The sequence below is a fragment of the Cicer arietinum genome, chromosome 7 (genome assembly GCF_000331145.2).
Source record: "Cicer arietinum cultivar CDC Frontier isolate Library 1 chromosome 7, Cicar.CDCFrontier_v2.0, whole genome shotgun sequence".
Taxonomy (NCBI): domain Eukaryota; kingdom Viridiplantae; phylum Streptophyta; class Magnoliopsida; order Fabales; family Fabaceae; genus Cicer; species Cicer arietinum.
The window spans coordinates 45,017,195-45,031,945 of NC_021166.2; the positions used below are offsets into that span (position 1 = coordinate 45,017,195).

Consider the following 14,751-nt stretch of genomic DNA (forward strand, 5'->3'; position numbering starts at 1 on the left):
TCAAAATACTATCAATGTACACAAATTTTAAAATTTTCGTAAACCCCAAAACCAGCTTTATATTATAAATAAACAACACAATACAAGTTCTAATTTCAAAAATAAAACATTGACCTCTAGAGCTTACACCAATAGATACATATAGAATACCAACGACGTACTCTCTTGCGTTGGCACGAGTTTTTTTCTAATGAGAGGAAAAAAGAGTTACTTAGACTATGATTGGTTGGGGTGATTTAGTATACTAAGAAGTGGCCGCAAGAGAAAGGAGAACAAAAACAAGACATTTTTCTCGTTCGGTTGATGAAAGAGATAACAAATAGAGGAACAATTAGGTGGAATCCACACAATTTGTGTTTCTTCACTCAATTGCTAAGAAATGACAGAAATATTGACGAAGAAATGAATTAAGACTATTTTTATCTCACTTCACTCCATCGCTGAATTGACGAGGAACATAACTATTTTATTCTCAAACTTCTCTATTTATATTAGAGAAGACTAGTATTATTAGAGAACCCATCCATGTGGGTGCAGGGCCGACCCCATGGTAATGTTACTTAATATAAATCATTTTAGCTTTTAGTTAGTCAATTAGAAACTAGTTAGGAGTTTGGTAAGAGTTAATTAGGAGTTTGGTAAGAGTTAATAGGCTCTATAAATCAACTCGTGTACTCTCATTTTCATTATCTTTTATCAAAATAATTCCTTATGAATTTTCCTCAATTTCAAGCATTCAAACCTCTTTTAATCATTTATATTCAATTTCTCAAATTACTAATATGATACCACCGCTTTTCTAAGTGGTTTTTCATTTACCATGGCGTATGCCATTGTTTGTCATATATATGTGAAAGAGTGATAACTCTTCATCATATGCATATTTTTCCACTGTTTTAGTCTTATTTATCTTCAATCATTAGTTAAATTAAGGATTTATTTGATACATTCGGGTTATTTTTGTTCTTTGAATTCATTAATATGTTATGCTTGTATTTCAGTGATTAAGTAGGAAATTTTCGTAATTTTACATTGCGTTTTGTTTTAAGTGCAGTGCTGAATTTTGGTGAAAAATCAACATGATATATGTGGATTATTTCAGCCATATCTGGAGTTCTAGATGTCCCATTAGTGTCACTCCAAGTGCTAATGAAAGCTACGATCCATATCTACAACTTTCATGAAGACACCGGGACCAAATTCAGACGCAAAAGATGAGAAAAATGCAAAATACATCAGACAGCAGATGTTGTGCGCCTGGAGCGCGCCCTGCGCGCCTGGAGCGCATTTCTCAGATTTGGCCTCTGCCAACGCGCGCCTGGAGCGCGTTTTCCGCGCCTGGGACGCGCGACACGCACCAGCAACCATTAAAACGCAGATTTTTACTGTTTTAGGGATCTTTTTGACTCTTGGGAACTTGGGAGACTTGTGCCCTAGCATAGAAACTCAAAGACGGCCGTTTCTAACGCCATTGAAGCAGTTTTATCAAGAATCATCCATGAATCATTCTTGTAATTCTTCTTTAATCCTTATCTTTTGTATCTTTTTCATGAGTAACTAAAGCCTATTTGTTAGGGATGAGTGTAACCAGATGAAACCCTTATTTTTCTGATTTGATTTCTAGTTATATGAATGAGTTTATTGAATTGTTTTTCACATCTTTGTGCTTAATGCGTTTTATTGCTTGATCAACATTAAAATGTTCTACGATTTGTATTTTGAAACGGAAGTGGACTTTACGAATACTTGAGATGAGAAATTCATGAATTTGTAGTCTAGGGATAGATGCAGGTCATGAAACCAATTAAATTAGTTGCAAAGCAATAATTTACAAGAGATTTTCTATACGGTAATGCTTAATTCTAATCTTAAATCCACTAAGGAATTAGGGGTTACTTTGGAATTAAAGGTTCTGTCACTAAGACATTAGGGCAAGAATAATAAAGAGAATTCGGTAATAATTCAATAAAGGAATTCAGTAACTAGGATCAAATTAGACACCAAGGTTGGATTCGAAGTGAAACTCATCCCTGACATTTTTCTCATTATAAAAGATCAATTTTATTATTGTTGTTAATTTCAAACATTATTTCAATCAACTTGGGAACCTTTTTGTTCAATTCTAGTAATCAAATATAATTCAATAGTAAAACGCAATCCTTGAGTTCGACACTCGATACTACCGTTTTATTATTACTTGCAACGATTCAGTACACTTGCTGAAACACAATCAAAGAGATTGTAGCCATTGCCCCAAGTTCATAATAAAGAAGATCAAGCTTTTATTGATGATTTTAATACTGACTCAGATCAAGATGAGGATTTTGATTCTTTCGAAATATAAAAAAGTGAGTTTTGTTGACATCCAAACAGTTAAAAACAAATTTCATAGGTTGAAATAACAATTTCTCCATTTAATAGCACGTTGCTTTCCCGCTTCTTGCTTTCCCCATTTGTGTTCCCCATTTATGCCTTAAGGTTACCCACTTCTGCGTTACCCACTTCTTCTGCCAAGTGCGTTACCCACTTCTGGCTTAATTGGCTTAACGTTTCCTGCTTAAAGTTCATCCCTTTTTTGATAAAAAGGAAACAAAAACAAAACAAACGTCTTCCATTCAAAAAAACACTCTGCGATATAAAAAAGGGTTTAAAAGAGAAAAACAGAGAGACCACTTTGATAGAAAAGGCAACCACCAAAAGAGAAAAGAGATGAGTAACTCAATTCCCGAATTTGTTAAATCAGTATCAGAAAAACATCGATTGTGCATGCGTTAACCGTTAGATCGGGCTGCATTTTGGGCAGCAGGTTCACAACATTCAGATCCATGTTTTCAACGGTCGGATCGGTGAAATGATGTTCAGAAAGGGAGAAATTGTGCTCGCACAACAGCAGGTGTGAAATGAGTGGGACAAGAGTTTGTGAAGCGTAATTCTAAATATAACTTTAGTAATGGTAAGGGCATCACTCCATCCGCTTTCCTACTCGAATTATATGTGATATAAATGTATCGTGATGTTATGTATTGGTTTTGTTTGTGTGTTATCTTTAAAATGAATATTAATAATGGTTGTGCTTGATATGCTCAGATTGTGGAAAATGAATGTTATATCATACGTTGTTATAATGGTTGTGTTTGACATATTGTGGTTATTCAAGGTGATTACTTTGGGTCTAAACTAGGTTGGTTTACAACAAGGTTGAATGATTTTGGACGTTCTGATTGAGTGATCTATACTGTTACTAACAAAAGTATCTACATTCATGCATTCATAGTTGTGTGGTGCGTCCATAATTGGTTGGATCCCACAGATCCTTGCGGGGATGTTGAGCTAGTGGTGTTGCTCGGAAGGACCCAAGAAGCTCGAGTTAGTGGTGTTGCTTGGAAGGACCCACGAAAGCCCTTGCGGGGGAGGTGATATTCTGGAATCATGCATTTACATATAGTTTAACAAATAGGATTTTTGCATTTTTGATTTGTATCTTTGGTGCGTTGTGATTTTTAACTGTTAAATGAAATATATGATTTATTTATATTTTTGTTATAACAACTATATATGCATGCATATTTGCTCTGTATTTGTTTTTTGGAGATGACCCTTACATTTGACAGGACATCACATATAGTGTTACTTGAGTGAATAATGTCACGGTCAACACAATAGGAAAAATGCGAGGAAGTACAATAACATGCAGTTGGAGGCCCCGATATGCTTTTGTGCTGGGGTTAGACTCGTTGGGTGAGTTTTCCACAAGTCCAAAGTTTATGACCAACTAGGATTTATGTTTGGGTAGTAAAACAACAATAGTTTTGACTCTAAGAGTTTCTTTTGTTTAACGTATTAAATTTACTTTTAGTGATTGTAAATACTTTGATTCATTATTTGTAAAATATAACTAAAAATATTATTAATTGACTTTAAGGTAAATAAGTATTTAAGATAATCATAAATAAATAAAAACGAATATGTATTTTTACGTTTAAAATTTCGTTAGTTGATGTCTCGAAAAAGCGGGATGTTACAATTTTGATACTGACTCAGATCAAGATGAGGATTTTGATTCTTTCGAAATATAAAAAAGTGAGTTTTGTTGACATTTTCGAAACTTTTGTTAAACATGAAACTTTCGAAACGTAATTTTCCAGAAAATTTGGACAATTTTGAAACTTCTGATAAATGTGAAAGTTTCGAAATGTAAGTTTCCATGATTTTTTGAAAGTTTCGATACATTTGAGAAATTTGAAACTTTCGAAATGATATTTTTCCAGAATTCATCAAAACTTTCGAAAGTTTTGATGAATTTGAAATCTTCAAAACACAAATCTTTGAAGCATTCAAATTTTCGAAGTAATACAATTTCGAAAATTTTAAAAAATTCAAAACATTCGGAAATTTCAATTTATAAGAAATTATCGAAATGTACATAATTATTTTAATAATAATTAAAATTTTATTTTAAAAGATAAATTTACAACATTATTATTAATTAAATTTATTACTCTTTTTGAAATGAGGTATGAGTAGAGTTGCGGTTCCTATTTCAAGAACAATTATAGATTCTACAGAAAAATTTACCATCAATCAAGTATTATTATTGATAATTCACCACGGATCAAATTTTTATTATAGATATGTATTTGATATTTTATTTGAAACATATTTTGTAGGTATTTTCCTCTTGAGAAACTGTATTTGTATTTCAAAATCAAAATCAACAGTAACTTGTTCTCACAAGAAAAATTGTCCGTTTAAACTCCGATGTATGTCGTTAAATATCGGTGAAGGATGAAAAATTAGTGTTCGTTGTGGAACACACAATCATGATTTACTGGATACTTTAACCGGTCGTTCATATTTGGGACATTTAAACAAAGAAGCGATGAAATTTGTCAATGACATGACAAAGTGTAAGCTTGCACCGAGATTCATTTTGAATGCTTTAAAAGAGAGAAATAAATATAATCTCACGTGAGAATTCATATGTTCTGAGAGATATATTTTGGACGCATCCTGATTGTATAAAGTTGTTAAACATGTTTCATTTTGTTTTGATATGTGATAGTACATACAAAAAAATAGATATTGGTTATCATTACTTGAAATTATCGGTGTCACATATACTAGTTTGACATTTTCGATTGAGTTTTCTTACTTGGAACAAGAGAAACAAGATAACTTTATCTAGACATTTGAAATGGTAAGACAATTGTTCATCTCCAAGAATTTAATTTCTAAAGTTATTGTGATTGATAGAGATCTTTCCATGATGAATGCTATTAGTGTTGTATTTCCTAATTCAATTCATTTGCTATGTCATTTTCATATTGAAAAAAGTGTTGGGGGCAAGATGCAAAAAATATGTGAAAAAGGATAGACAAGATGAAGTAATGGATTTATGGGAAAAAAATTGTATATTCGACTAGTGTGGAGGAGTATGATCATCACTTGCAACACTTTGAGCTAGTGTGTGTCGATATTATCCTTTTGGTTGATTATGTGAAAGATTCATGGTTGACACCTTACAAAGAAATATTTGTCATGGCTAGGACCAATAGAGTGATGCATTTGGTGAACACAACATCTAACAGGTATTTTTAAATTATGATTTGTTTTGTTTTAGAAAATATAATTTACTAATTTATGTGATTTGTTTTAATTTGTGTTATTTAATTTATTTGTAGAGTTGAGTTTGCTCATTGGAGATTGAAAAATATTCTGCAAACTAGTTTTGGTGACTTGTGTAAAAGTTGGGATGATGTGAATATGATGTTGAAGAACTAAGTATGTATCATTAAATCATATTTTCAGAAAACCATCCTCGATGTTCAACACGAGTATAATTCACCATTTTTTCAAAGTCTACATCATTGTGTATCAAGGAAATATTTTTAAAAAATTGACAAACAGTTAAAGAGGGTGAAGATTGTAGGTACTGACAAAACAAAATGTGGTTGCTCAATCAAAACAACTCATGGATTACCATGTGCTTGTGAGTTGGCAAAGTTGCAGATATCTGATAATGTTATCCCTTCAGATAAAATTCATGTTTTTTGGAGAAAATTGAGCATTGAGCATGAATTGAAGGATGAAGAATATTTATCATAATATGACTTTTCAAAAAAGATGGTAGCAATGAAAGCGTAAATGAAGAAACAAGATATTGTTGGTCAAAGGATATTCAGGGCAAATGTGCGTGAACTTGTATTTCCACATACAACATCAATACTTGCACCACCTGATAAGGTGAAAACCAAGGGAGCTAGTAAAAAGAAAAAAGAATTTGATACTTCTCGTGATCCTTCATATTGGCAGCATGTTGATGCATATCAAGAATCTGCAAAGCAACCATCTCAACATCCTATAAATCAATCAACATAGTATTCTGCAAGACAACCATCTCAACATTCTGCAAATCAATCAACACAGTGTTCTGCAAGGCAATCATATAAGATGCATTTTCCTACTTTTATACATCAGTATATTGAGGACATAATAGATATTGTGCCTGATGGAAATTGTGGGTTTCGTGCAAATGCAGCATTGTTAGGTTGGACGTAAGAATCTTGGCCTTTAGTTCGAACACAATTGGATAAAGAGATCAATCTACATGAAGACCTTTATTCCAATGTTTTCGATGACAGTGTTGAACCATTGCAGAACTCATTGAAAATTTCAGGATTCCATGCTCAAGGAAAAGATAAGTGGATGACTATACCAAACTTGGGTTACGTGATAGCAACAGGATATAATGTCATATTGGTGTCGTTGTCTCGTAATCTGAATATAACATTCTTTCCGCTAAACAAAGCACCATCAAAAGAGTCTTCTCTTATCTCTTTACTAGCAATTAGATTCGTAAATGAAAATTATTGGGTATAGGTAAAATTTATGATTGGTAGTATTGTTTAATAAATTAATGTTTAATATTTTCTTGTTCAAATAAATTAATGTTTAATATTTTCTTGTTCAGATCAAATTGAAGTCTGATTTGCCTTTGCCACCTACCTCACAAAAATGGAGAGACTTTTGTAGTGAGTGTGCAAAAACATGGGAAATAGCTTATGTAGGACGTATGAAGCATTGGGAACACATTGATCCATCATTTATCAAATCATCTTGTATTTCATTAAATGAATATTAGAATATATGTTTGAACATTTTATCATTTATGTTTTAGAATATATGTTTGAACATTTTATCATTTATGTTTTAGAATATATGTTTGAACATTTTATCATTTATCATTTACGTTATTGGTAACCAGATAAAGTTGAACATGCAAAATAACTCAAAATAAATGCGTATTAACTCAAAATAAAAACTCATAAATAACACAAAATATTAAAATAGAAATTAATGTTCAATATTTATCATACATAACACAATCATTAATCGTCGTTCGGGAACATGCGATCTAACTCATTTAATATGTCATGAACTTCACTAAATGGAGCTACCAAATCTATGACACTACGTACAAGTTCAGATGCTCTACAGACTCGTGTCGATGATGGACCAAAATGTACAGAAGATGATGGACCATGTGCAGCAGTAGTAGGTGGACTCGAAGGTGCAATAGCAAAAGTTGGAGGGAGGATCAGAGGATGTGAATCATTTAAGTACCATGCATAGTAGTTTACAGTGACCTCTCTAGAAAAGTCGCTACAGGATATAAGCTCCGAAAGGCCGCTACAGAATAGTAGTCTGTCACTCCCAATCTATAATGTTCGGTAGCCGAGGAGCATCACGCGGAATGCACTGAATATGACCAAACTGTCGAAGACATCGCTCTGGCAGATATGGGACTAAGACTCCACCAATCGATGGTATCCGAAGAACATCTAAATCAATACAAGATCATCATCATATGGTGTAAACACTACATCCTCGAGCAACAAAGCATCAAGTCTCCGACGATATGTCATCAATCCACCTTCAACAACATGTTTTGCAATCCACCTACATGCTCTTGGAAGATGTCCAGGATTCTCTCCTCTATCGCCCCGCTTACAGATGCTAGGGAAGTGCTCGTAAATCCAGCACTGCATGATAAATAACACCACATATAACACAAAGAAAAACCAATGACGTGGTACCCCACAAATAGTCCCGACAATGATCTAAATCAATAAACAAACTAATGTATTTCGCCTCCACACGCGTCTGTGTTTTATCGACGAAAATAGTGTTGTAAACTAAATGCAACAGGTACGTTCTAGCCGCACACTCAAACTGGGTAGTTTGAATGAGACGACTATATAAACCATGCAACCATTGCAGTCTATATTGGGCACATTTATTATAATTAATCTCAGCACATGCTTCCTCCCATGTTGCACCTAAGTACTCATGTGCAGCTCTTGCAGCATCATTAGTTTTCATATTCACATGTGCATCAAAATATTTACCATGGGGTGAGATGTGAAGAAGAGTTGCGTTATCGTTCAACGTGATGGTCATCTCTCCAAATGGAAAATGAAATGAGCTGGTTTCTCTATGTCACCTTTCAACAAATGCAGATATCAGACCAACATCAACCATAGTGAGGTAAGCTGTAGACAGATGTAGCAGTCCAGATTCCCGAATCCAATGCTTTAGTGGATCTGGCACAAAAACTTCAACAAACTTCTTCAGCTTCAATCCATGACTAATAACCTTTAACGACCCACGATCTTGCGAGTAATTACAGAACAAAACAATAAATACTTATTCTTATTTAAATAAAAAATTAATTAAATATAATAAAAAATTAATTAAAATATGCCTCTCATTCTCATATCCTCCGAGCCACGTTATGTTCATACTATGTCAACACAGATGTCACCACCGGTCTTTTGGGGAATCAGGGCTAATGATCCTGCTCAGACTCAATATCATCAGCATCATCAATATCATCAACATCATCATGCGCAGGCTCAACATACTACTCCTCAGCATGCTCCATCTGTGCAGGCTCAGTAGGCTCAACGACATCATCCTGAACATCTTGTCTATGACGACGCTGCCTAATTGAACGATTTGTTTCATTTCGTCGTCTGTTTGATGCTGTATGTGGAATTATCTCTACTCCATCACCACTATCACCTCTCACGCTTCGGGCAATGTTGCGAATAATTTAGCCAAAAACACCTCTCATTCTTGGCACTATAATATATTAATATATCAATAATAAAAAAAACAAATAAATAAAATAAATAAATAAAACAAAAACAAAATTCATTTCGGAACTTTCGTATTGTTCCCAAATTTTCGAAATTGGATTCGGAAGCTTCATTGAACACCAAACTTCCGAACCAATTTCGGAACTTTCCATGAATTCCAAAGTTTTGAAACATTCAAATACTTCATGTTTCTGAAATTCACATTTCGAAAGTTTCAGGTTGTTAGAAAGATTAGAAGGTTTCTACATTTCGAAAGTTTCATGTTGATGGAAAGTTTCGAAAGTTTTAAAAATTCTAGGACAAAATGCACTTCGAAAGTATCAGTTTGTTAGAAACTTTCGAAAATTTGTGGGCTCTAGAAAAAATATGGTTTCGAAGGGGGGTCTTACTTTTGTGTTTCGAAAGCTTGCAAATATGTGATTCGGACAATTGAAAGTTTCGAATGAAATGTGCGAAAAAATGAAAAGTAAATTTTTTGGAGGTTTTTATAGATAACAACATGGACAAATAGTATTTTCAATGAAGATAGGGGTGGGAAGTATATGTGGGGGTGCACGGTACAATTCTCAATTTCAAGTGGACCTACTTTATTTTTCTTTTCTTTTACTAATTACATTTTGGAAAGTTTATCATGTACTGTATCTAGGGATGGGAATAGGCTAGGCCGTCCGACAGGGGCCTATGGCCTGGCCTACTTATGGCCTGGCCTGTTTAATAAAAAGGTCAGGCTCAGGCTATTTTTAAAGCCTATTTATGTAAATAGGTCAGGCTCAGGCTTGTAAAAAAGCCTATTAGGCCTGACAGGCCGGCCTATATATATTTTATATGTATTTCATTCTCTATTTTTTCTTCTTCTAATTTCCATTGCACTCACTCCAACAAACATGTATGAAAACAAATTTTTTATAAAAACCGATATTATTTATTTGTTACTTTATATTTTATAAAAACCAATACTATTTATTTGTTATCTTTATATATATTATTAATATATAAATTTAGAAACCCTAATTGTTTATTATTACTTAATATGAGTTTGTTTGAGAGGTAATATTTCGATTTGTTTAGAGGTAATATTCTGAGTTGTTTGAGAGATAATAATAGGTGCGTTTAATTCAATAAAAATTTATTTTTTAAAATCAAAAACTATTTTTTAGGGTTTAAAAGGTATTTGTTTCATATTTTTAAAAAAGTATTTTGTTAGAAAAATCATTTTTTTTTATTTAATATATATATACATATACACATTAGTATTGGTATATAGAGAATCATATAAATTGATATGTGTAGAGCATCATGTAACTATAGATAATTGTTTATTTATTACCTTTATATATATATATATAATTACATGTTGCATGAGAGGATTTGTTTGAGAGGTAATAATCTGAGTTTGTTTGAGACCATTTGTTTGAGAGATAATAATGGATGCGTTTGTTTTAATAAAAAAATTTATTCTTTTAAACCAAAAATCATTTTTTAGGGTTTAAAGGGTGTTTGTTTCATATTTTTTTTAAATTATTTTATTAGAAAAATTATTTTTAATGTGAATAAGGCTTTTAAATAGGCTTACAGGCCAGGCCATGATAGGCCGTAGGCCAGGCTCAGGCCGAAAAAAAAGCCTATCATAGGCCGTAGGCCAGGCTTAGACCTCAAAAATTCATCGTAGGTCAGGCTCAGGCCTTTCAAAGCCTGGCCTGGTCTGACCTATTCCCACCCCTAACTGTATCCCACACTCATATTCCTACCACCATATTTTATACAAACTACTCATTTTACAATTTTTTAAAATAATAATAATAATAATTTTTTCTATCCCATTAAATTTAATTTGAGTTTCAACCTTTTTTTTAAAGTTTTCCGGAACACATGATTTTTATTTGAACTTTGTACTGAAAAACTTGAAAAAAGTTCAAAAATACATTTGTGTACTAGAAAATTTGAAAAACGTTTTTCGGTATAAAAAGGTTACTAACCCTACTAAAACACACGTACCGAAATTTAAAAAAAAAAATTGAAATACAAAAAACATGTTTTTGTTTTATACACAATTTAAATTTTTTAAAACATGAATTCCTAAAAAAATTTTTTTTAAGTTTTTCGGAACGTCAATTGAATTTACTAAGATAAAGAAATTTATTTTTGTGAAAAAAAAAAATACGAGTACAAGTGTGGGGTACAGGAAAAGTCTTCTACATTTTGTTGTTTTACTATGTCTGAAATATAAATGTGTAGTCCAAACTCAAATTGGTGACTTTTCCAATCTTGAGTTTTAGGGGCTGGTGTTATCGAATATAAGTGTCTTTGGTTTTTAGTAAGACAATTAGAAATTAGTTAGGACTATGATAAGAGTTAGTTATTTAGTGTGTTGTTAAGTTTTCCTCAATTTCAAGATTTCAAACCTCTTTTGATCAATTCTCTCCAAATATCTATTTATAAACTTTAATTTTTAATTTTTCTTTAAGACTACTATCTCAACAATTGCTAAAACTATATAATATTATGCCTTGTCGATAATATCGTATACCTGAACTTTAAAAAATTGCATTTATATCCTTAATTATGCATATTGACCACTCTAAAATTTTATATTTGCACCTTGTGTCCAAAATAAATATCTATTTTATGTACAGCGACTATCTTCTCTAAGATTAAACCTAATTTCTCTCAACTATTATCTCCTCTCCACACCGACCATTGTGAGTTTGTGAAATTTGTTGCAACTACCAGGCACCACCACCAAAGCCCCAAAGTTAAAATATTGAATCTTGATGTTAGGGTATTTTTGATGTTCATGTTTTGTGATTTACTGATTTAGGAACTCAATTTGTTTAAAATGGTTGATTTATTGATTTTCGGAATTCATTATCTATTAGGATTTAACCTGATGTTAGGATTTTAGATTTTAGGAACTCATTACTGATTTTGTGATTTACAACGATACTAAAATATCGTTTGTTGGTAAACGTTGCGGAATTGATCATTAGCTGACACAATTGTGAGAAATTCTAGGTTTTTTTTTACTACGCCTCCTAATATTAGAAAATATGATTGTGGATATGAGAAGCACAAGAAAAAGAAAAAACTTGAAGATTTAACTCAATCTCAAGCAGGAGGTCTTGATAAATTTTTCATAAAAGAACCACTAATTTTAGTTGATAATCATAATGTTGATAATATTGATGTTGAAATGCTTGATTATGTTAAAAATATGATCACTTGGTATAAGTTGTGTCAAAAGCCGAAAAATAGTCAATTTATTGATAAAACGACTCAAAGATTGTTTATAATAAGAAATTGTACCAAAATAGCAATAAAAATATTTTGGATTTAATTGAAATGTTAGCTGAATTTGACTCAATTGTCCAAAAGCATGTTACATGTATTATTATAGATGATAAGGTTCACTTCCATTATCTTGGCCATAACATAACAAATGAGTTAATATTTTTACTTAGTTTTGCAATTAAAAATGAAATTGTTAGAAAAATCAAGTTTTTGATTCTCTTAATAAGATATTTGAGCAATACGAAGAGTATGATAATTGATAGCATTTCAGCAAGTGTACTGAATCGTTGCAAGTAATAATAAAACGGTAGTACCGAGTGTCGAACTAAATGATTGCGTTTTACTATCGAATTATATTTAATTATTAAAATTGAACAAAAATTTACCAAATTGATTGAAATAATATTTAAAATTAACAATAGTAATAAAACGGATCCTTTATAATGAGAAAAATGTCAGTGATGAGTTTCACTTCGAATCCAACCTTGGTGTCTAATTTGATCATAGTTACTGAATTCCTTTATTAAATTATTACTGAATTCTCTTTATTATTCTTCCCCTAATGTCTTAGTGACAGAACCTTTAATTCCAAAGTAACCTCTGATTCCTTAGTGGATTTAATATTAGAATTAAGCCTTATCGTACAAGAATTCTCTTGTAAACTATTGCTTTGCAACTAATTTAATTAGTTTCATGACCTACATCTATCCCTAGACTACAAATTCATGAATTTCTCATCTCAAGCATTCATAAAGTCCACTTCCGTTTCAAAATACGAATCGTAGAACATTTTAATGTTGATCAAGCAATAAAAAGCATTAAGCACAGTGATGATAAAAGTAATTCAATAAACTCATTCATATAACTAAAAATCAAATCAGAAAAATAAGTGTTTCATCTTGTTACACTCATCCCTAACAAATAGGATTTAGTTACTCATGACATATATATAAAAGATAAGGATTAAAGAAGAATTACTAGAAGGATTCTTGATATTACCCCTCCAATAGTGTTAGAAACGGTCGTCTTTGAGTCTCTCTGCTAGGGCACAAGTCTCCGAACTTCTCAATTGTCAAAAAGATCCCTAAAAAGTGAAAAATTGCGTTTTTAATGAATCTTGTCGCGTCCACACGCCCTATGTGCAAAAAACGCGCTTCAGGCGCGCGCTGACAGTGCTGAAAGGCAAGAAATATGCCTCAGGTGCGGCTGTTGCGCTTCAGGCGCACAACATCTGTTGTCTGACTTATACTGCATGTTTCTCCTCTTTCGAGTCTTAATTTGGTTCTAATGTCTTCATGAAAGTTGTAGCTATGGATCGTGGCTTTCATTTGCACTTGGTGTAACTCCAATTGGACATCTACAACTCCAGATATGGCTGAAATACTCCACATAGGTCAGGTTGATTTCTCACCAAAATTCAGCACTGCACTAAGACAATACGCATTGTAAAATTACGAAAAAATCCCTACTTAATCAATGAAATAAAAACACAAACATTTTATTAACTCAAAGAACAAAAATCAACAAAATATATCAAATAACTCTTTAATTTAACTAATGATTGAAGATAAATAAGACTAAAACAATGAAAAAATATGCATATGATGAAAAGTCATCAATAGTATTTTTGGTTTCTTGTTTACTTCTCACAAGTTACAATCACTGGACGATGCAACTTTGAAGTCTTGTTATTGTAATTTTGAACAGGTATTGAAACATAATGATCAATCTAATATTAATGGGAATAAGTTATGCGTGGAGTTAAAATTACTCAAAAATCTTGCTTGAAGAAAAAATTGGAGCTATTGATATATTATGACTTTTGAGAGACTTAAATTGTTTTTCTAATATAATTATTGTATATTAAGACTTTTGAGAGACTTATTGTTGATTATTACCGTAACAGTTGCTTCTTTAGAAAGAAATTTTTCAAAATTGAAATTGTTGAAGTCTTACTTGCGGTCTACCATGTTACAAGAAAAACTTAATGGATTAGCATTAATAGCAATTGAGAATTATCTTTTCGAGACAATACAATGTAAAGACCTGGTTGATGAATTTGCTTCAAAAGTGTTAGAAGAATGAATCTTTTTAAATAGCAAGAAGGTTAGCTTGATGTTATTTATAATTTACTTATTTTGATAAATTTAAATAAAATAATTTGAATTTTTGTTTTTTCATTCGATACAAATATAACATTTTAAAATAATTTATAATTTTTAAAATTGTATTTTTTTTATTAGAAGTTCAATTTTTTAGATTCGCAAAGGATCTCCAAATACATTAAGAGATACTCAAATTA

The 14,751-nt window shown here is 31.8% G+C and overlaps 1 protein-coding gene across 1 annotated transcript; it reads left to right on the forward strand.

The window, feature by feature from the left end:
- Positions 1-6,450: 6,450 nt before the first annotated feature.
- LOC140918811 (uncharacterized) lies at positions 6,451-7,632 on the forward strand. The gene is made up of 4 exons (XM_073363607.1): positions 6,451-6,554; positions 6,642-6,873; positions 6,971-7,070; positions 7,454-7,632. The coding sequence occupies exons 1-4, from the start codon at positions 6,451-6,453 to the stop codon at positions 7,630-7,632; spliced, it is 615 nt and encodes a 204-aa protein (XP_073219708.1).
- The last annotated feature ends 7,119 nt before the right edge of the window (positions 7,633-14,751 follow it).